The 22,456-nt window shown below is 54.2% G+C and overlaps 1 protein-coding gene across 8 annotated transcripts in view; it reads left to right on the top strand.

Annotated features, from left to right (window-relative positions):
• LOC116955831 (POU domain, class 2, transcription factor 1) overlaps nucleotides 1-7,437 on the top strand; it is a 117,647-nt gene extending 110,210 nt beyond the window's left edge. For all 8 annotated transcript variants that reach the window (XM_032977148.2, XM_032977152.2, XM_032977154.2 and 5 more), the window contains one exon: nucleotides 203-7,437. In XM_032977148.2, coding sequence (XP_032833039.1) covers nucleotides 203-537 — 335 coding nt within the window. In that variant the 3' untranslated portion in view covers nucleotides 538-7,437. The remainder of the gene's footprint in view (nucleotides 1-202) is intronic.
• The last annotated feature ends 15,019 nt before the right edge of the window (nucleotides 7,438-22,456 follow it).

Here is a 22,456-nt window from a genome sequence, read left to right as displayed (position 1 = left end):
GTGTCAGTTTTTGTGCCAGTTAAAAGGGTAAAACCTATTCCTATATCTTGTTTCTGGCAAAGGAGGTCTCATAAAGTCCAATTTTACTGAGATGAGAGGGGAGAGGTAAGAGAGTGGCGTGGAGGGAAGGAGAGCGAGGTGACAGAAGTGGGGTGGGTGTGCCGCGGTCGTGCTGACATCCCTGCCCTCGTGCCACCCCCAGCGTTGGCAGGCAGCGGGGCGCTCTCCATGCCGTCGCTGGAGCCGGGGGGCGGGCTGGTGATCACGGGGGCGGGGGGTGGGCGGGCGGGGGGCCCTACAGGGGGGAGCGGCCTGGTGTCAGCTCCCCTCTTCCTCAACTCGTCGGGGATCCCGCTGCTCTCCATGTCCGCCCCGTCCCCGCTCGGCTCATCCCACAGTGCCGTGCTGGCACTCGCCAGCTCGCCCAGCGCCGCCCTCATGGCCTCCCACAACGCACCGCACCCCAACTCCCAGAGTGCATCGCTGCCCGCCTCCCAGAATGCACCACAGGGGAGCCACGGGCAGACGAAGGCCTAGAGCGGCCCCCCCCCCCCCCCACCTAACCAAAGGCTACAGTGACTGCATCTCTACAGGCCTCATCTCCAACTCCTAAAGACTGAGAAACAAAGAAATTCCAAAAAGGATCTTACACCAAAGGCTAATAAATAACTACTACTACTGCTAATAATAATAATGATAGTGATGATGATGATGATGACGATGAGTGTGTGACTGTAACTGCACAGGCCGGCGCGAGACTTCATGTGGCACTGTCAAGGCCGGACGTGCGGACTCGGCGCTACCGCCCCCCCCCCTATCCCCCGTTCCACCCAACCTCCCTGGCACCCCCACCACAATGGCCCAGTCCGCCCCCGGTACCTCGTGGGGGCCTTGGCCCCTCCCCCACCTTCCCCCCCCCCCTGCAAAACCAAAGGCAGACAAGTGAGGGGGTGATGGTGGGGGTGCCAGTTGGGGGGCGGGGGGGCCCGCAGCAGTTCGCCGGGTGAGCGTGCTGTCGAGCGTACGCGTTTTTTGTCGTGCGTCGTGCGGTGTATTTTTTGTTGCGTCGCTCGGCGGTCTCGACCTCGCAGAACACAAAGTCGGTGAAAAATTGCGACGACGCTCGCGTTCGTTTTCGACGCTCGGCCCGCCGTTGCTGCCTCTGCCGTTGCCGCCGCCGCCGCCGCCGCCGTTGCCGCCTCCACGCGCGTTTTAATTTGGGACGTCGGGCGAAAAACCGCGGGTTACCTCCGCGGACTACCTTCATATCATTCCACGTTTTTTTGTAACGCTGTTTAGTTTTTTTTAGAGAGAGAGAGAAGCCGGTGATTGTGTTTTGTTCTGTCTGTCGTTTTAATTTCCATCGCTGTGTTTTGGAAGACTGAGTACCCTGGTTGTACGTCGATAATGCCAAATCTTGACGACGGGGTGGGGTGGGGCAGGGTTTGGGGAGGGTTTAAGATAAAAGTGGGAAACCTCGGGGAAAAGAATGAGAGGAACGAAAAGACGTCGGCGACTACGTGACGGCGGACGATGACTACGAGTAGGAAACGAAGTCGTTCCTGGTCAATGTGGAGAGTTAATTAATCAGTAAACCACTGCTTTAACTGAACACAGCTGTCAACCAAAAGTCGCGATGTACATTGCGAGAAATACCTCATTGCTGCACACAACGTGATTGCGTGCCGCCGAGCTTTAACCGAGAACTCGAACCAGCTCCTAGATTATTATTCTAGCTCCTAGTCGAGTAGACAAGGGGGGTGGGTGGGTGGGTGGGTTGGGGGGAGGGTTTGGGAGGTTTAAACGTAACAAAGGAGAGAGAGAGAAAAAATATAATGAAGCTTAAACAAAGTCACTAATTTAAACAAAAAAAAGCTTTAAATTAAATTAAAAGACAAAAAAATGAACGGGCCAAAACTTTTTTCTACGAGCTTTTATGATCACCAAAGGAATTCAGTGCAGTGGGTCGGCCAAATGGAGGGGTAAGGGGGTCGTGCTGCGACCCCTCGTTGACCTGCCGTGTTCTTCCCATCGCGTGACCTCCATGACCTCGTCACGTGACCTGTGTATGTTTTTTTGGGTGTTAGAGTGCAATGTCGGGGAGAGGGATGATGATTGGACTTTGACAGCCGGCGAGGGGGGGTCACACCCCCCCCCTTCCCCTCCCCCCCCTGCGTCCGCCCGGTGGGGAGGGAGTGGGGGGGGGTGCAGAGGTTTTTGCTGCGCTGCGGAGAGAGAGAGGGAATGTAGGAGGGGGCTCGAGTGAGGCCCCCCCCCCCCGGCCCCCCCCACCCGCCCTTCACGGGCACGGGGATCGGCTGTCGCCCGAGCTCTCTCACTCGTGCATCTGACTGTAACGGAGTTTTTATTCTTAGGATTTGTACGGTGATTGATTCTTTCTACTGCTGAATACGTAAGACAGCACACTAACCCGCATTATTATTATTATTACTGTCGTCGTCCTTAACTTGAGACCAAAAAAAACGATCCCGCAGTGGTCCCCCTGTACCCTGAACCCCCGGGGCGCCACCGTTGTCACGTGGTGGGTGGGGGGGGTAGTGGTGAGAGGGGTCCCCCCCCCTCATGGCCCGGCCACATCACGGGGGAGGGGGAGGGGGCGGGGGGGGGGAGATCCCCACACAACCAAAGACTGGCTCGACTCGCGCAGCCGGGCCGGGCACCAACCCACGCTCCTCCCCCTCCCCCACCCCGCTCCTCGTCCGGGCGGTGTCGCCCTGGGGCCATCCTGGAGCCACCTTGGGGCCACCTTGGGGCCACCTTGCGGCCACCTTGGGGCCACCTTGGGGCCACTAGGAAACCAACGGGGGAGGGGGGGTCACTCCCAAGCCACTGGTGGGGGGGGGGGGGCAACGTGGAGTCACTTAAAGAGGCCACTTTAGGCCACCTGGTGTCACGTTGGTGGACCACGATTGGGCTGTAAGAGGCCGCGCGAGGCAGGGCCCTGGGGACTCTGTGGGCCGTGCGGGACTCGAGCGATTGAGCGAGAGGCGGAGAGACCGGGCGGGGGGGGGGGGAGCGAGGGGGGGAGCGAGGGGGCCACATGGCTCCCAGACGAGGGATGGCCTCTCGTCCTCCGCTGCTCACCGTGCCCCTGTCGGTGTGGGCCCTGAACCCTGACCCCGATCCCGGTGTTGTTTGAAAGGTCCCATCTTGGGTGGGTGGATTTGATCTTTCAGTATTTGTTGCAAGACATGAAACCGAGTAGGCTGTTTTTTAATGATTTTCTTTTGTGTTTTTGTTTTCCTTTGTACAGTACAGCACAACATTTCAGTAATGGTTTTTTGTGTAGTAGTAATAATATTGCCAATATGGGATAAGATTAGCTTTAAAGGAGTGAACTGAACTGCAGAATGAACCTGGGCTGGGCTCTGCCGCCCGGCCGCGTTCCGTACCAAAGCCGTCGCTCTGTAATATTCCTCGTGGGTTCTTCTGTCAGAAACTGTGACTTGGGTTTATCCTTCGTGTAGCTGAACTGGCGTCAGTCCCGACTTGTCAAATACCTCATTTATTTAAAACAGCTAACCAAATAAATAGCTTTAAAAAAAATTGAAAATAAGTGAAAAAAACGAGTAAGTGAAAAGGGGAGGTCCCTTGTGGCAGATCGGCGCGGGCTCCTCGGAGCCGCCACGGTGCTGGAGGGGGGGGGAGCAAAGACGTGAAGAGAAAAACCAAAGATCTCAAAATCAAAAACTAAAAAATACAAACGAAGCGAGTGAATGTGGGACGATCATCGGCCGCGCGGGCCCCTCGCGGTCTGGTGCTGGGGCGCCCCCCCCCATCCTCGCTCCTGCCCCCCCTTTGTCCTGCTGGGGGGGGGCGCGGGGCGCGCGAGAGAGAGAGAGCTGGGGGTGGGGGGCCCTCCAGGGCCACGCGTTCACTTGACAATTTGCGACCTCCCGTGGCGACCCCCCGCTTTGCCGCCAGAGCCGGCAGCTTCCAAGAGGGCATGGGGGGCGGGTCGGGTCGGGGCGGCAGCCAAACGCTGCTGGGCCCTTGGCAGCGATTGTCCCCCCCCCCCCCCCCCCCCGTTGTCTGCGGGGTTTTTTGTGTTTAGGCGTTGGTGGGGAGGGGGGAAGCGGCCCCGTCTCTCCTCGCTGACGTCCAACTCGGCAACAACGGGAATGCCGCCGCCGCTCTGGCGCGAGGTTTGAGCCTGGCCCGCTGCCCCCGGGGTCGATTGACTCGAGAGAGAGAGGGGGGTGGGGGGGGGGGGGTTCGCCGGTGGCTGCCACGAGGGACGGGGGCTAAGCTGGCGATTTGGATTAACACACACACACACTCCCGTGGTGCTGGGACCACAGACCACCCCGCGAGTGGGGGGGTGTGCCCCCCTCCCCGAGCGGGCTCGGCACAGCCCCCGGGGCAGGGGTACCCCCCCCCCACCTCATAAACCCACGGCTGCCGAAAAGGCCTCTGCCGCCTCTACATACAGCGTGCGTGTGGTGTGCGCGTGGTGTGCGCGGCGTGTGTGCACATCCCTCCTTATCTGCTGTGCCATGCATTGTTGGTATACTATGCAGCTTAGCTCGAGCGGGAGGCTGTCACTGCGTAGTGCGCGTGTGACCTGTGCGTGTGTAAAGTTAAGAGAGAGCTTTGCCTGTGAATGTAATTGTGCGTGTCTGTGTGTATAGCGCGAGTTTTGTGTGCTGGTGGACCCGGAGCAATGCACAGTATCACAATTGTCACAGAAGTGGCAGTCTAAACCAGGTTATTTATTATGATTATGATTCCGATTTTTTTTTACCTCGCCGAGTCTTAAGAATCGTTTTGTTCAGGAGGGTCAGTGCAAAGGTTTCACAGTAAGGGGCGATGCTGCTGCTGCTGTGTGATCCCAGTTGAGTAATTTGCAGGTAATATTTCTGTATTGGGATGTTTTAGCCCAAACCAATTACATTGTGTGTGGGTTTAGCTCTGGGAGGGAACTGGAGATTCCGGAAGAAACTTCATGCAGAACAGGGGGGAGATAATACAAACTCCACACACTCCCACGTACCCTGCAGAACAGGGGGGAGATCATACAAACTCCACACACTCGCACGTACCCTGCAGAACAGGAGGGAGATAATACAAACTCCACACACTCCCACGTACCCTGCAGAACAGGGGGGAGATCATACAAACTCCACACACTCGCACGTACCCTGCAGAACAGGGGGGAGATAATACAAACTCCACACACTCCCACGTACCCTGCAGAACAGGGGGGAGATCATACAAACTCCACACACTCGCACGTAGTCTGCAGAACAGGGGGGAGATAATACAAACTCCACACACTCCCACGTACCCTGCAGAACAGGGGGGAGATCATACAAACTCCACACACTCTCACGTAGTCTGCAGAACAGGGGGGGGAGATCATACAAACTCCAAGCAGAAAGGCTCCTGAGTCGGGAATCGAACCCAGGGCCATTCTTGCTGAGAGGCACCTAACCAACGCTGTGCCCCCTTGCCCAGATGATGAAGTCTCCCACTTTAATTTATGTTGTATGCATTATTCACTGGCTCAGTAATAACATATCGCGTGAATGTATGTATTGTAGACAAAAAACGAAACCATTGCTTTGAAACCGTCGATTTTCTATTGGTTTGGAGGAAACAAGATAAATGTGGTTCAAGATTGCCTGGCAAACGTTCAGCAAGCCGGCAAACTATTCACGAGTTGGGATGGCACCGTCCCAAACAACGCGTCATTGTACTGTGGATTGCTCCACCTGTGAGTGTGCGTGAGCGACTGTGTGTGTGTGCGCGCGAGTTTAGTGCCCGTGTGTAATGAGTTACTGTGTGTGTGTTACTGTGTGTGTGCGTTACTGTGTGTGTGTTACTGTGTGTGTTACTGTGTGTGTGTTACTGTGTTACTGTGTGTGTGTTACTGTGTGTGTTTGTGTGTTACTGTGTGTGTTACTGTGTGTGTGTGTTACTGTGTGTGTTACTGTGTGTGTTTGTGTGTTACTGTGTGTGTTACTGTGTGTGTGCGCGAATGCCCCCATGTACAGGGGTCGGCAACCTGCGGCTCCGAAGCCGAATGTGGCTCTGAGGACTGCTTCGTGGCGTTATTTATTAAGGACCACCGTCTCGTATACACATTGCTTTGTGGTTCTTGAAATAGTGAGTTGTTTGACGAATTCGAAAAAATGGCTCTTATTGTTATTTTGGTTTCCGACCCCTGGTCATGTACATCCACGTGCGTGAGTGTGTAGGTATGCACACCTGTGCGTGAGTGTGTAGGTATGCACACCTGTGCGTGAGTGCGTATGCCTGTGCTTAAGTGTCAGTGTGCACGCCTGAGTGTGTGTACGCCTGTGCGTGCCAGTGTGTATGCCTGCGTCGATTCGTGAGCGTGCACACTCGTGTATGAGCGAGTCCCGTAGGGTGTGCATGCATGCCTGTGCGTGAGTGCACACTCGTGTATGAGCGAGTCCCGTAGGGTGTGCATGCATGCCTGTGCGTGAGTGCACACTCGTGTATGAGCGAGTCCCGTAGGGTGTGCATGCATGCCTGTGCACACTCGTGCTTTGAGCGAGCGAGCGAGTGTGTACATGTGCACGTCTGTGAGTGAGCGAGTGAGTGTGCCGGCACACGGGGAGGGGGGGGGGGTCCCCCATCCGCACTGAGCTCCGCGTGGTGGGGGGCTTGGGGGTTGGGTTTGGATTGGGGGGCTCTGTCTGTTGGCCGCCGTCTCCGCTCACCCCCCCCCCGCCGTGTCGTGTAGGAGGCAGCGCCAGGCGCCGCCTCATCATCCCAAAGCGCAAGAGGAACCAAAATCTCTGCCTTCTGTGATACCAAAGACGCTAACAAGTTGTGGTGGCCCTCACCGTGTGTGTGTGTGGCGCCCATCCAAGTCCCCAGCTGAGCGCCAGTCTAACCTCACTGATCCAAAGCGTATAGATAGATGTATATATTTTGCTAGCTCTAGCCTGAATGCTGTTGTAACACGTGATGATCCAGAGATGTATATGCTGTCGTGGTCTAGAGACAATTAGGTTTAGTTAATTCTTGGTGGTATTGTCAGTAAAAAAATTGTACTGTATCTGTATTCATTCGTAAACTGTTGTATGTCTTTGGCAAAAGATAAAGAGAAAAAAAAGGATTTGTGTTAGTATTATGTATGTATTTTATCAACTGTTAAGGTTTTTACCTCAGTAAGTAACTTGCTGATGACTAGGTAGTGGAGATGACACGTTTGTGGGGTTGGGCAGGAACAAAAACCCGCTCTTGTAAAGGCAAACATATCGTGGTTATTTTTCCTATCAGGCGGTCGGTTCTTCTGGGCTGTGTTATCGCATTTACTTCTAGGCACTGGGGTACGTGTGTGTGTGTAATGTCGCGACTTGTGGGGCCGGTTCTGTGGACGGGCGCATCATGTAAACTTTTAACACCCCCCGTGAACGCTCATAAACGATGTGGAACTGCCGAGACGCCGAGTCGTTTTTGCCTCGTGTTGCACCCGCCCGAGCTGCCGGCCACCGCCCTGGGCCGGCCACCGCCCTGGGCCGGCCACCGCCCTGGGCCGGCCACCGCCCTGGGCCGGCCACCGCCCTGGGCCGGCCACCGCCCTGGGCCGGCCACCGCCCTGGGCCGGCCACCGCCCTGGGCCGGCCACCGCCCTGGGCCGACCACCGCCCTGGGCCGGCCACCGCCCTGGGCCATGCTCCCCTCACGTACAAATACCATCACCAATTCCCACAGACACTACCCCCCTAACCATGCTACATACTCAACAAAATGCGTTGATTTTGGTGGCGCGGAGATAACGCTCGTTTCCTTGCGTCAAGACTGGCATCAAATTGCCACAGCTATTCTGAGGGTTCGTCTTGGATGAGTGGTGGAGGCCGCTGATTCGCATGCCATGCACACTCCTGTAGACGCAACCCGGGGGGGGGTTGTTTAAGGTCTGCGGAATCTGGGTTGGAGTAGAAGACCAAATGCGCCAAGCAAAAAGGGATTACCACAACTGATTTATAACGATACTTATTTTTTTTTTACCCTTTTATCTGTCAACAAAACTGACACCTGTTTTATACAAGGAGTCATGTTTGCATTGACCACGATACCTGCCGTCGGAACGCAAACAAAAAACAACTGATAATGTATACACTGTCCTTGAAATTGATTGGTCCACACCCGAGACAGCTTTCCTTAGAGCCTAGTCTCACATGGTGTTGGACCAGATGACGCCAAAAGGCGCAAAAAAAGTGTCAGTTTTGTTGCCACATAAAAGGGTAAAAAACCAATTATATTTTGCTACTGGCAAAGGAGGTTCCAATGATTTATAACTGTTACGGGTTTAAGCCTTTAAGTAAGAGTGAAACGTATTACCATAGAAATATACACTAACATGCACCGGTGGAAAAACCAGGGAAACAACCTCAGGTTCAACAGTCCCCAACAACCAAACTTCACCTGACCAGGTGAACACTAAATGCCCCAAGCGTATCTCAATTTCACAACAGCAACCACAAAGCACATATCCGACGCACTTGAACTTCATTAACCTTGAAATCAGAATAGGAAGAGACCGCGCACATTAAACAGAACAAAGTCCTTTGATAAATGTTCTTGCTAGGTCACAGAAAATAAAGATCTTATTGCCGAGAGAATGTCTTGAAGTGGGTGCGTCGCTAAATAGTCTGTGTATGGGAGTGAGAACGTGCTAGGGTGAAGAAGGAGGAGTGTTGATGTAAGTGCAAGGGAGTAGCAGCTTATGGCCCTTGCAGATCTTTACAGCGCTCTCTAACTTCTGTCTAGGATGCCCACGAGCGCCCAGGTCACCAAGGGAATGACACCGCACTGGCCCTTCTCACAATGTTGGTCACCCTTGACCAGCGCTCCCTGCCTTGCTGCCCAGCCCTCGAGTTGCCAGGCGGCAAACCTCGTGGTGGCCCTCCTCGTAAGTTGCGCAAACATACAAACTCAACCCCTTCGGTGGGACTCGGTGGCCCACTACGATGACAATTCTCAGCAGCCTTGGTATCGCCACCTCAGAGACGACATCCAGGTCCAGCCGGTCCTCAGAACTCTGTTCCACCGCATTAGCTAGTCCTGCCTCGTGCAGCAAAACGGTCGCCGAGGTTGTCTTGCCCAAGTGGCTGTGGCTGCCTTCAACGACCTGACGAGAGTTCTTTACACACTCCGCGACTTACACAGAAACCGGGCCCACCAAACCATACACAGTCTTGCTAACGCCTTTATTTTAGGCACAAACCTTTGGGAGTATGCAATCTAGTCGGTATGACCCGAGAGTGCAGAGTTATAAAAGCCTTATCTCTCGCTGTCTACCCACACAGTCGACCAAGCATCCTCACTCGAACCTGCAATCACTGGCATTGTACGGACGCTGTGAGCGGCGAAGAGAGGAGAACTACGGTGAAGACTTTGGAGGCAAGATGGCCTCCTCGTCTCACCTTTTTATTCCCAACTTCAAAGGACCTTGGTCAAGTAATATCGCACGGCCAATCGTCCGCCTACCTGTGGCGACATACGGAGTCTTTCCTTCTTCACGGACTGCGGTTGCCTTTCATCTCCCCCAACCCATTGTCTCTGCAATTCCCGCACTAAGTCAATTCGGGGGCTCTATGATGGAGGCTGCCCTGTTGAGTCGCGCCAAACTCCTGGCAGCGGGAAACCGTTGGACATTCCTTGGAGGAATCCTCGGAGTAAAACCCGACTGTTAGGCCAAGAGATCCTAATCAGGACACTGCGTTTGTGTGAGTGTATTCAATTATGGGGGGAGGGGGGGTGCTGAGGTGGGGGGTTGTGGGGGCCAGGATGCGGTTGTCGGGGGGCACGGCGCAGGCGCCGGCGGAGTGGCTTCGATGCTGTGGCATCAGATGAGGCTTTCGTCACCAATATTATCCATAAGAGGTTTTTTTTGGGGTTAGATCGCGTAAATATAAGTGTCGTTAAACCCGCCACGACCGAATGGAGCCAATGAGTAAAGTTTGTCATGTAAACAAAACGTGCCAATTAGTTAATAGTTTAGCACACCGGTTGTGTGTTGGAAAGTAAACCCACAACATTAACAATTCGAGTTCAACGTTTCGCTGGTAATTACAAGCAGCCTTATCAGGCGACAGCCAGAATTTTGGAGAAATCCTGTTTCGGTTTTAAAGAGGGGTAGTAAATGTGATGCCGTCATTTGTGAGTCAATCAGGTGCAAATACCAGACGGGTGGGTTAATGTCGTCATATAGATTACGATCGATGTCTATCCATTGAAATGTATACACTACAATGCCTATGTAGTGTAGCATGAGCTGACGCCATAGGGAGAAGGGGAGAGCTGGAATAGAATCAGAAAGCTTAGGGCCGGTATAATGCAGAACCCAGGAAGGGGATAGTGGTATAGTATGGGAAAGATGGTGCTGGGTAGAGCTAACGCTCAGCAAGGCATTGCGTTCCGTGAGAATTACACCTTGATTTCCAGTGCCGCTGCAGCAATCTCACGATGCCCAAACCATCCCAGAGAGCCCCTGATCACCGTAATGAGCTGCAAGGGTGCCCGGGTTACCCAGGATGGTGGCTTCCACCGCGTGCATTTGACACAGGTTGCATCCTTATCGGTGCATGTTAGCGGTCATGCCTGACCCTGTAATGTGGGCAGTGTTTTTCGCCTGGCCAGGTGTAGTAGCTGGCAGCAGTGTATGTCTGTGACCAATTGTTGACACAGCGACTCTGGAATCATCAGGCATCGCCGACGTCCCGCCAGGTCCAACCGCATTAGGAGGTCCTCCCATACGACATACTCCTCCCCCTTCCTCCGCTGAGGCGCCTAGTACCCGCAGGGCGGTCTCCTGCTGTAAACGTCGCCAGTCGTCCAAGGTTAGCCTTAGGTCATGGTCGGTCAGCTGGACCTCAGCCTGTGCACCCTCTGCCGTGTTTACAAGAGTGATTACTGTTCCTTCCGGCATCGCCTGCTTGCAGCGTGCCGCACCTGTGGCGCATGCGCAAGGGCCCTGGGGCGCCAACCGGAACAATGCGTCCATGTGGGCGTGTCTTGTCCCCTTGCGATGTACCACCTGGTACCTGTACTCTTGCAGGCACTCTATCCACCTGGCCAGCTGGCCCAAAGGCTGGTCAAAGCGGAGCAAATACTGCAAGGCCGCGTGGTCAATGTGGACCATAAATTTGCGACCATACAGGTATGGTCGAAATTTCTACACGAAGTGGATGACTGCCAAGAGCTCCCTATGGGTGACGCAGTACCGCTGCTTCACTTGTGACAACACGTGACTTCCATAGGCGATAACCACCTCCCGACTATTCTAGATTTGTGACAAAAGGCTGCCGATGCCTACATCGCTGGCATCCGTGTCTGGATAAAGGGGAGGCCAATATCCGGAAAAGCCAAGGGTGGTGCGTTCGTCAGACGTGAGCGCAGCTGCTGGAATTCTCCTCCTCCGGGGGTCCCCAGTAGAACCTCTGGTTCCTAGCCATCGACGTGTGCAAGGGCTTTACGATGTTTGCAAAGTTGGGCACGAACCGGTGGTAGTAAGACATAAAGCCCACAAACCTGTGAACCTCTGGAACCGTCATGGGAACAGCCCAGGCCCTCACGCAGGCCATCTTCTCCTGGTCCGTAGCCATTCCAGTCTCATTGACGACGTGGCCCAATCTAGCATACTGAACAATTTTGCTCCTGCCAGTGCATCAAGTGAGTCGTCGATACACTGTAGGGGATATGCGTCGGCAAGCATAACAGTGTTAAAGCGGCAGAAGTCCACACAGAATCTCAGTAACTCGTCTGACTTCTTGACTCGAACCACCGGCGCCACTCAGGGACTTGTGATGGGGAAATTATGTCGGCCCGCAGGATCTCCTGCACCGCTTGCTAGATGTGCCATTTTTCCATTGGGCTCATCCTATGTGTTTTAGTGCAGAGGTGTGGCATCCCCTGTGTTGATGTGGTGCTGCAACAGATGCATGCATCCTAGGTCGAACAGTCCCCGGCTGAACATATCGGAGAACTCATGCAGTAATGACTGCAGCCCGTGCTTCTGATCGGGCGGTGAATCCCGCTCAGACTCTGCCAGCTGGTTCATCCACGAGTCATCCCTCTGTCCTTGGACTGGCCGACGCTTTCCACGTGCTTTGGCCTCCCGATCCAGGGACTCCTTTTGACAAAGGATTGAGATGGGCCAGAACTGTTCCCCCGACTGCACCGTCGCTGTCCTGTTCGAGGTGTTCAGCACTTAAATGAACAGATGCTGATTCCCCTGGACAATAGCCTCGGCCCCCACCAGTGCGTGGCGATCTGTGGCAGCTGGCAACGGAGACACCAGGATGGGTGAGTCCGGCCGGGCCGTCACAATGGTGGACCGATATTGCAGTGGTATCAGCATCTGGGCTGCCGGGGGAATGTAGACAGACTCACTGACCAGAGCCTTTATGTAGGGTACCCCCCGACCGGCCCCTTCCATTTTCAGGAAGTGGAGATGTGTTCCCTGGACTTCCAGCCACTCGTTGGCCAGATCGATCTTCATCGGCATTTGCCTCAGAAAATCCGTCCCTAACAGGCAGGGCACGGGCAGGTCTGTGGAGACAAGGATGGGTCATGCTTCCGAAAGCTGCCCAATCTGGATCGGGGCCTCAACTTGGCCCAGGAAGCCCATACTCCCTCTGGCCTTTAGCCCCCGTCATCTTGACAGGGGCTAATGGCAGATTTTTTCTATCCGTCAACATATTGTGCATGGTGCTCGAGATTATCATTGTGGTGGGGGGTGGGGAGAGGGGGGAGGGCCCACGGGAGGACCCAGGAAGGGGAGAGCCAATGGGACCCACCCTCAGGAGGACCCCCACCCTCCCGTGGGCCCTCCCCCCCCTCCCCCCCCTCCCCCCCTCCCTTCCTGCGGGGGCATGGGCCCCCCTATGGTGTGCCTTATCTGGTCATGTCTCACCCCGCCGCACTGTGAGGGTGAGGCGGTGCGTGAGACGGCTCCGCGGTGCACCAGCAAGCGCATGTGCTGCCTCCGCCTCGGGGCCGTTGCCCCTGGCTATGTCACCACCTTCCACAACGCGACCCCCGGCTGTGACGCGACCCTTGGCCCCGACCCCCGGCCCGACTCTCAGCCCCGACGCGACCCCTGGCCCCATCGCGACCTGCCCTACCGAACCATAACGGCGGCGCCAGGGGCCTGACACCAACGGCGCCAGCCCCAAGGAGGACACCGGTGAAGTCACGGTGTCGGAAGTGTGCGTTGCCGGCCCGGCCGACCAACTCCACACGCTCGCGCAAGAGCCATCACGAATTGTGCCTGGCTCCCGCGGCGCATGGGCTGTCTGTGTGTGGGGGTGATATGGCGCATGCATGTCTGTGTAATTGTGAGTGTGCATGGCTGTGTGTGTCTGTGTGTGGGTGAGCGGCCACAGTGTGTGTGGCGACTGAGCATGGGGTGACGCGTTAGCCTGCCCGAGTGATTGGGACGGCACCACTCGCCTGGTTCCTGTCGGTGTCCATCCCCGGCAGGCTTCAGGTGGAGTTGGCTGCCTCCAGCTCCGTGTGGCACCCCCTTGCCACATGCCCCTCTCGACCACATGGGCCGTGTTGTCGGGGCTGCCAGCGGCACGGCAACTGGTCGTGCCTCTGGTCCCCTCTGCTCCATCAGTCCTGAGCTGCCGCCTGGCCCACCGGTCACGCCCGGCCCATGACCTGTTCATGGGCCTGTAGGACCTGGGCGGCCCACAGTGAGGTATGTTCATCCAGCCTCACCACCAGTGCGGGAAGCGTAGGCGACGAGGTGTTCGACCACGAGGTTCTCGAGCACCTCGTCGGCCAGGCGAATGAAAGCTCTCCTTGCCAACACGAGCAGCACACCCCTGTAGGCTAGAGGTGACTCTCTAGCCCCCCGCTGGTGGTCCTGAAACCGTCTAAAGGCGCTCTTGGCTGGGGAGTAGATTTCCCCCAAAGCCTCGTAGGCCGCATGTAGCGTGGTCTTGCAGCGCGCGTGAAGCGAGGTGAAAGAGGCGAGCGCATCATCATCCAATACGGAAGGCATGGAAGGCAGCCTCGAATCGGCGGACGAACGCCTCCCAATCACCTCCCTCGCCCACGAATTTATCGACGGATCCCAGCCGGCGCGCCCGTCTTGCCACCTGCTCCCCCCGTGGGGTGTAAGGCCCTGGCAACCACGGCGGGAGCGACGGCGGCAGCTGGCGTGACGGGGCTGGTTGTGGCTCATGCCCAGCCGGCTGTTCAGCCGCCGGGTCCCGTGGCACCTCCATCGGTAGTACAGCAAGTGGGGGTGGGGGTCCCAGCACCCGTGGGCACCCCATAGGGATGCCAACACAGTAGCTCCTGGAGCGCCCTATCCACGTGGGCCAAGCGGTCCTCCATGGGGTCCGGGCTCCCTGATGCTGAACCCATGAGCGGGCCCCCTTGTTTCCCTGGCGCTGGGGGGGGGGGTCCTAGGCCCCCACTTCCTCTTCCACTAGGTCTTTTCCACAGAGGTTCCTCTTTGTCGTCATTGTCGGTACCATCGCTGCCACCAGATGTAAAGTAGAACCGACACGAGTTGGGGGGGTCCGTCGTGTATTTTCCCCCAGTCCAAATTTGCCCACAGCCCTCACCCAATCCATTCCATGCCAGAATGCCCCGAGCCTCCCGATGCCCCCCTCCTATATCTCCTGGTTTGCTCCTCCCCTCTTCCCCTGTTCCCGCTCCACTGCCACCTCCTTTTGGCGGGAATCCTCTCCATGATCCTTAACCCACTGTCCATCTCCATCCCTAACCCTAACATCCCTTACACTTTCATGCCGGCCCCATCAGCCTAGAATCTCCTCAAAGGGGGTGGCCCGCCTAACTTTATGCTGCTCTATTGATACCATAGCCAGATGCATTGATTGGGCTTGGTCCATGGTAGACCGCAGGTAATTTTTGTCTTGTTGATTCGGGCCCCCCTTGTGGCCAACTGAGCCCCAATGTGTTGCATAGCATTGCCACATACACCCACTCACGGCAATTAACCATGGAGGACGAAGTCACGATTGGTGGGAGTGAATATTAGTTGAAGCCCGAGAATTACCCACATGACGTAGGAGCTACGTACATTTCAGACACACACACAACCCACGCATACGGATACGGTAAGATGCATTCCTGAAAAGTGGCACGTTGAGCAAAAAATTCGTGAACAATAATATATATAGCATACATATTGTATAGGGGTAAAAACATCCATAGCTATTTCAATAAAAGTGAGTCGGGAGAAAGGGGCCCATAGTCGGATTTTGTATAGCCACCCGTTGAAATAGACCATTGCGCCACTGCTCGCTTTGTACATATGTACACGCACAGGCAGGCCTTGTATAACACATATAGAACCAACCACTCAGGTGAGCATACATTAACGCCAGCGTGGATGTTGGCAAATTGGTTAAAGGTGCCCGAGTACTCGATTCTTGCGTGACGTGGTGCAGAGTGTTTCCCCTGCGTGCAACCTTGAGCCTGGCTGATGCGCTGTACTAACAGGATATAGTGAATCCACGACAGATTGAATGATAAAGTGCATGGATGTTTTAGGCCCATATATGGAGTAAATTGGGCATGGCTTTTGCCAAAATGAGGAATATTGGAAGGGGAAAACAGATTAACGGTCCAAAGGTCGATTAAACGTGAATCGACCGATTTTCAACAAGCTGACATTTTTTATACACTTTTTTAAAATCCGTAAAGTGATTCCTGTTACGTGATTTCTAGATAGAAAAAGCCTATATCAAGCCAATCCTTGACACTGATTGGCTTCCCTGTGTATTTACATGATTTATCACTCATTCTGTCACGGCTTCATTATATCCTGTCTCAGCACTCAGAGGGGGAAGAGGGGTACCTCCAAGGTGGGGGGGGGGGACTATGCTTGGGGTCAGTGCGGCTCAGGGCCTGCCTATCCCAGCCCCAGCCACCCACGATGCCCCGCTGCTATGGGGCTCCAAAGGGGAGTTGGCCGAATTCCCAGGCATGGAGAGCGAGTCAGAGGGATATCTGAGCAGGGGGGGGGGGGGGGGGACTCCCTCTCAAGTCCAGGAAGGCAAGCCACCAGCCATCGCCCGCCTCTCATATCCGCCCCTACTGTACATCTGTGAAAAGAGCTTTATAGCTCAACGGATTCCTCCAATATAAATTATTATGATTCTGATAGTGTATCCTGCACACTCGGAAGAAGGGGTGTTACCCAATAACCAAATATAAAGCAATGGAGATAGACAACATTTGGAGGCTTGCTGAGGGCAGCCCTGCCGTGTCAGCGGCAAGAATAAATCATATTTATTTTAACTGGAGGAACCCAAAGCTCATGACCATAGGGGAAGGTGGGAATGTAGTTCGATCTGTAAACTGAGAACTTTGTTCGAAAACTCAGCTCCCACTTCACTACAAGGTACAGTGCCCGCAACACGACGGACTTCGCACCAATCTGCTGCCCGTTCTCCCGCTCCTACATACCATCACTCGGGAAAAGGACCCCGAGGTACATAAACTCCTCGACGAAGGGCAGCTGTTCCCCCCTCACCTTCGCCAAGGTCCAGTCCATCTGAGACCATCCTTTCCCTGCCATACTGGCATTGCACCCGCTCCTCACTCTACGTCCTGCGGATGGTGGGCCCACAGGACGGCGCCACGTAGCCACTTCGGGCTGGGCCCAACGGGTTACGTGGGTCACCCGGCCACCAGGCACTTGCCAGCGAACACCACCCCAGGCCTGGCTCCAGGAGTTTCCCGGTATCCCTTGTCTGAGAAAGGTTCTCAGATTTTTGTATTGTTTAACCATTCATGAGGGGCTTTTTCTTTTTTACTAGCCCTTTGAACATGATTTTTTTTCTAATTTCTGTCTGGTCCTGACCTAATATGCACTTATGGCTTAGGGTCCAATCCCTGAGTCACTATTGCATCACATGTCCCCTCTCGTCTCTATAGCAAAGATATTGCACACAAACCACCTTACTCGACGATGTAATTTATCTCTTTTACACATCACGGAGCGACAAAATGTAGTAGAAAAAGTCTTACTTGGTTTTCTCTACATTGTAACGCGTTGCTAGGAGGTGCAGACTTATACGTCCGATTCATCACAAGGAAGCCAAGGGTCTGGATTCGATTCCTGACTCAGACACCTTCCAGTGTGGAGTTAGTTTGTTTCTCCCCCTCTCATGTGTGGGTTACCTCTGGCTTCTGGCTGGTTTCCTCCCATAGGTAAAACATAAAAACCCACACAATGTAATTGGCCAAGACATCCCAATGCAAAAAAAAACCCTGAAAATTACCGATTTGGGATTCAGTAATCGCATCCTACCACGAAAACTTGGCAGAACCCTCCTGAAAAGTCGAGACTCAGTAAACATTTCCTGGGTAAACAAGCCAGTTGACTTTCCTACCCAACCAGTTAGCTATTCACACTCTCTTACAACACAAAAACAGCATTGCATGCATTCATCACTTGTCAGGGCAGAGAGTCCACAGAGTACCGAACAATACCAACCGTAAACCATCGTTGCGACAAAATAGACATTAAAATCACCGATAACCACAAAAAAACATAACCATGATAGACAACATGCATCTTCCCATCCATCAGGACCTCAATAACATCCCTCATCAGCGCTTGAAGTCAGGCAAGCCCTTTGGGACCCACGCGCTTAACCTTCAACAATGTGGAGTGACATTGAATGAGTCACTGTAGCGCGTGCCGCTGGGAGATTGGTAAATAATGGAATTAGGGGTAGCAGCAGCCCGTTCTACCAGTTGGACCCATGGGAAAGGCACGGAGCCTTCTGGGGGATCCAGAGGGGTGGGGGGCCGAGGGCGAAGCCTGGCCACGCTGGGCAGGATAAAAGGCGAGCTCAGACTCACAGTCGGGGCTGCTGTGATCTGAAATGGAACTCGTCGTACCGTCGTCGTCGTGATCTTCGCCCTCTTCAAGCTGTGGGTCTGGCAGCATGTTGGCTGTCCCGACCTTGTATGTAGTTATCCCCAAAGGCTGTGAAGGTCGGAATTAAAGAGGGAGAGAGCACCTCCTACTGGTGTCTGTGAATTAGTACACTACGAATGTAACTTCACAACCCTGATGATGAAGTTCAGAAAGCCAAACGGAGTTCACAAGGAATTACAAACAGCTCCTCGTGAAAGACCCGATGAAGCAAACGATCTCTGGCTTTGATCGTTCATGAAGCTCACGGGGCAGCAACCCCTGAACTGCATTGACACAAACCATTGTAAAAAGTTACAGCAGTTTCTCTACATCAATCTTGATTTGAAGCTTTCGTGACTGCAGGAATCCATCTCTACATCAACTTCGGCCATATGAAGAAGACAGATCTATTCATTTTAATACAGAACTACACATTCAAAGAGAGACCCATAGATTCTCACAGATATCTATAGATTTATGAACAGAACCAGACACTCACAAAGGGACCGTGTCAATACGATGCTGCAACGTCGTTCGACCCACGTCGTATTTCCCTGAACTGAATACATCCTTAAATTCCACTAGCAACGCATGCAAACTCGACCGTTGCACAGGCGATAACTCTGGGTTTTGTTTGTAAAGATCCCTTAACCATTCCGGATCGTCCTCCTCCCTTGACAACATTTCATCCTGTCCCGTAGCAAAACATGTTTTTGTTTCTGGACCCGGCGCACCCGTTGCGTACGCCAACATAGTGCCCCCTTGAATAACAACCTCTTCGTGCCCCGCGTTTACAATTTGAATGAAAGGATCACAATATGTTGGTATTATAGTCAAAGCTCCTACCACGGTGGGCATTCTTGATACAGCATTTGAGGGTGTCAACAGCACTCCCTCCTGCAGCTCATCCCAAGGCAATTTCTTCTTTAACCGTAGCGGTACCAATATTTGTGATGCAGGCGGGACGCGCACGGTGCGGCTCACCACGGCCTGCACCACAGCGTTCGCCACCGTAAATTTCGAAGGCGTCCCCAAAAATTTCATACATCTCCCCGACGGTAATTCCAAACAACCTTTTTCTACTGAAATCTTAATTGGCATCTTTTGCAAGAAATCCGTGCCCAACAAACACGGTACCGCCAAGGCCGTTGAAACCAAAACACTTCCTGTCACAATAACCTTCCCAATTTGAATTGTCGCAACCACGCAGCCCATAATGCCCAAACTACCCCCGTTTGCCGCTAGGCATGGCCCTTCCACTGGCGCTAACGATCCAGGCGACGTCGGCAGCGACCGAAAAGTTTGCAACAAAATGAGAGTTGCCGACGCCCCGGTATCTACAATAACCCGTACCATAACACCTTGAATACATGCCATCACATCCGACGATCCCGGCGCGGCCCCCAACACACGATGTACCAATGCGCCCCACGTATCCCGGCCATGCGTACTATCCGAACCCGATGAATACGGGTGAGATGACGCGGATGAGTGATGTGGATAGGGCGGCCGTGTATTGAATGCATCTCGACTCACCCGGGATCCTTGGTCTTAGGGGAACCGCCCGCTGTAGTTGTTCGGCGCCCACGGAGGACCACCTCTCCATCTCCAGCAGTCGTAGGCGAGATGACCCCTCCGCCCGCACTCGTAGCATGTCCGATGCACACCGTCTCCATATACCCCGGGACAACGCCGTCATTCTCTGGTCGACACCCCGGCCGCCGCTACCATCGGTGGCGTCTCGTCCACCACCACCGCCACCGTGCTCGCGGCCCCGGCAGGAGTCGTCAGTGACGGCTGCGCCACCGCCGCCGCTGGTTCGTCTCGTATATCAAGGTTGACCTGTATGTTCCTGGCGATCAGCAATGATGACACGTCGTCGTCATCATCCTTGTCCGGGAGCGACAAGACGACTTTCAGCTCCTTCGCCAGCTGTAGCATCTTCTCTTGCAGCAGGGAGTTCCAGCCCTCCTCGTCCATCGCCGGGTATGCAACCTGGGCGAGGGCCAGCAAGGCGCTGCGGAATGCCAGGGGGGACTCCGTGGCCTCCCGTTTCCTCTGTTGTAATCGATGTTTGGCGACCGACCGCGGCTCGTAGACTTTCCTCATCGCCGCAATAGCACCGTCCAATGTTTTCCTGACAGCGGCAGTGTGTCCGTTAAAAGTCGCCAAGGAGTCATCATCCAATGCCGTCGGCAGTGCTCGTAACGCGGCACTCTCCGTCCAATTCAGGGACTCGTAAGCCGCACGGAATCTTCGTATGAACGCCGTCCAATCTCCCACTTTGGCCTCAAATCGTTGTACGTGTAGCCGTCGTGGCGGTCCCGCCGACTGGTCGTCTTCGTCGTCAGAATCTTCCAACCGCTCCGGCTGAGCGGCAACCTCCGGCGGTAGACCCGGTACGGGTAGTTGAATGCGGTTCTCCATCAAGAAGTTCCGGAACTCCGACAACTTCTCCATCCTGGCCTCTCACTGGGTCATGAGGACTCGCCAATCCTCTGGCGATCCCGGGCCTTCAGCACCACCCGAACCGCTGTCGCCGTCCGGAGTACTGCCGGCCATCTGGCCGGGCTGCACATTGTCGTTGTCGCTGTCGCCACCCGAGTCCACTGGCACATTTGTTTTCTTCACCGCTTTCCTTGACATCGTGGCATGTTCCGCACTTTTTCTGACACCAAATGTAGTGCCGTGAATTCACTCGGACGACAACCGCCTTTCTTCCACCGTCACTTTTATTCCATCGTTCCGCACACACACACACACACTATATAGTTTCACACACACACACTATATAGTCACACACACACAGTAATTCTCCTCTTCGCTCTCCGCCAACTCGGACACTCCGATTCACCTCAGCACCGTCCGCTCATCCTCCTTCCACACACAGTGGTTCTCCCTCTATCTCCTCACACACAGTGTCTCCTCTATCTCTTCACACGCAGTGACTTCCTCTATCCCCGCACACACAGTGGCTTGTCTGTCTATTCACACACAGTGACTCTATCTATCTCCGCACACACAGTGACTTGCCTGTCTATTCACACACAGTGACTCTAGCTATCTCCGCACACACAGTGACTCTATCTGTAACTCTCCCTGTACCTATCTCCCCCGTAACGCCCTCTCCGCTAACGCTAACTCTCCCTATCGCTATTTACTGTCCTTTGGGTTCGGCTCTCAATCTATTCTTCCCTAACATTTGCCAGCTCTCCTCTTCGTATCTCTCCACCTCTCGCCAACAACTGCCCAACAACAACTCAACTCCCCGTTCAAATCACCTAGCGTTTTATCCCCTTTCCAATTAGCCTTAATTAATTGCCACGTGGCTCGCTGGCATTTTCCCGCCAGCTCGCACCTGTCCAACGGTCAGACTTCGCGACGCCGCCACTTAGCGCTAACAGCCTCTCGACCAATCACAGCCCTCGTGCCATGACTCCTTTAATTACTTCGGTTTGTTTACGCCGTGACTGGACCACCTGCTCGACCTTATGTGACCCACTCTGCTTGTATGTCTGTATGTACTGTATGTGGCCAATTTACCTATGCGTATCGTTTACTCCATTACACATCTATGGCGCTACATAAGCATTGTTATTGTGCTCCCTCCAGCAACCCCCCCCCCCATATCCGTGCCTTCTGTATCCACTACCACACTTCTGACTGAAGCGTAATGCGTGAGGCATACCTATTAAGCTGGAGAGATTGAGAGAGAGACTCGTGTCTTTGGGCTCGGTCCTTTGTGTGGAACCAGAAGCAGCCACAGCATGGTCAGACAAACGTGGTGGCAGGTTTGAATGGAACAGGCCAACCAGTGGGAGGGAATTTCAGATCATTTATAGTCCGACCTCTCTGGTGATTGGCCCAGGAGCTCATCAATTGGCTGAGAGCAGGCACTATAAAAGGAGCACCCAAATCGGCAGTGGGTGTGGATTCCAAAGCATAAACAGCAGCATATCTTCACCACCACCCTTTCAAGCAGCGACACGAGTGAGGACCAGGGGATCTTCACTGTAAGTAGCAGTTGAAGTCTATCTCGCACTCCACAGAATATTTATTTTACATGGAAACGTTAGGTGACATTAGCATTATTATTGTTATGTTTCCAGCGGCCGACCTGGCAATTGAACCAGGGAAGGTGGGACTCCTGGGAAGCCCTTAGCAGGTGCACCGGGCCGTCTGTAACACAGACTTGTGCGTGGGAGAATAAAGGGGGGGGGGGGGATGATCCCACTGGAAGAGTAGGGGAGGTGTATGATCCCCCCCCCCCTAAAGCTTATGTGAATCTTGGGAAAGCGTTAGGAACATTGTCGGTGTGATTGGATGCGTTTGGGTGGTTTAAAATTGTATTCTTACATGAGCTGACACCAACCACCCCAAGCAGATGAGCTATCGCCTGGTAGCAGGCTACCACAAGGACAATAAAATAAAAACCACGCACACGCATCCAATCACACCTAGTGTTCCTAACGCTTTCCCGAGACTCGCACAGAAGCTTTGGGGGGAGGGGGGGTCATACACTTCCCAGAGTGCGACCAT

The sequence above is a fragment of the Petromyzon marinus genome, chromosome 62 (assembly GCF_048934315.1).
Source record: "Petromyzon marinus isolate PM22_M1 ecotype Great Lakes invasive population chromosome 62, UKy_Petmar_22M1.pri1.0, whole genome shotgun sequence".
Classification (NCBI taxonomy): Eukaryota; Metazoa; Chordata; class Hyperoartia; order Petromyzontiformes; family Petromyzontidae; genus Petromyzon; species Petromyzon marinus.
The sequence above is the reverse complement of the archived record's forward strand: the minus strand, read 5'-3'. Positions and strand labels throughout refer to the sequence as shown.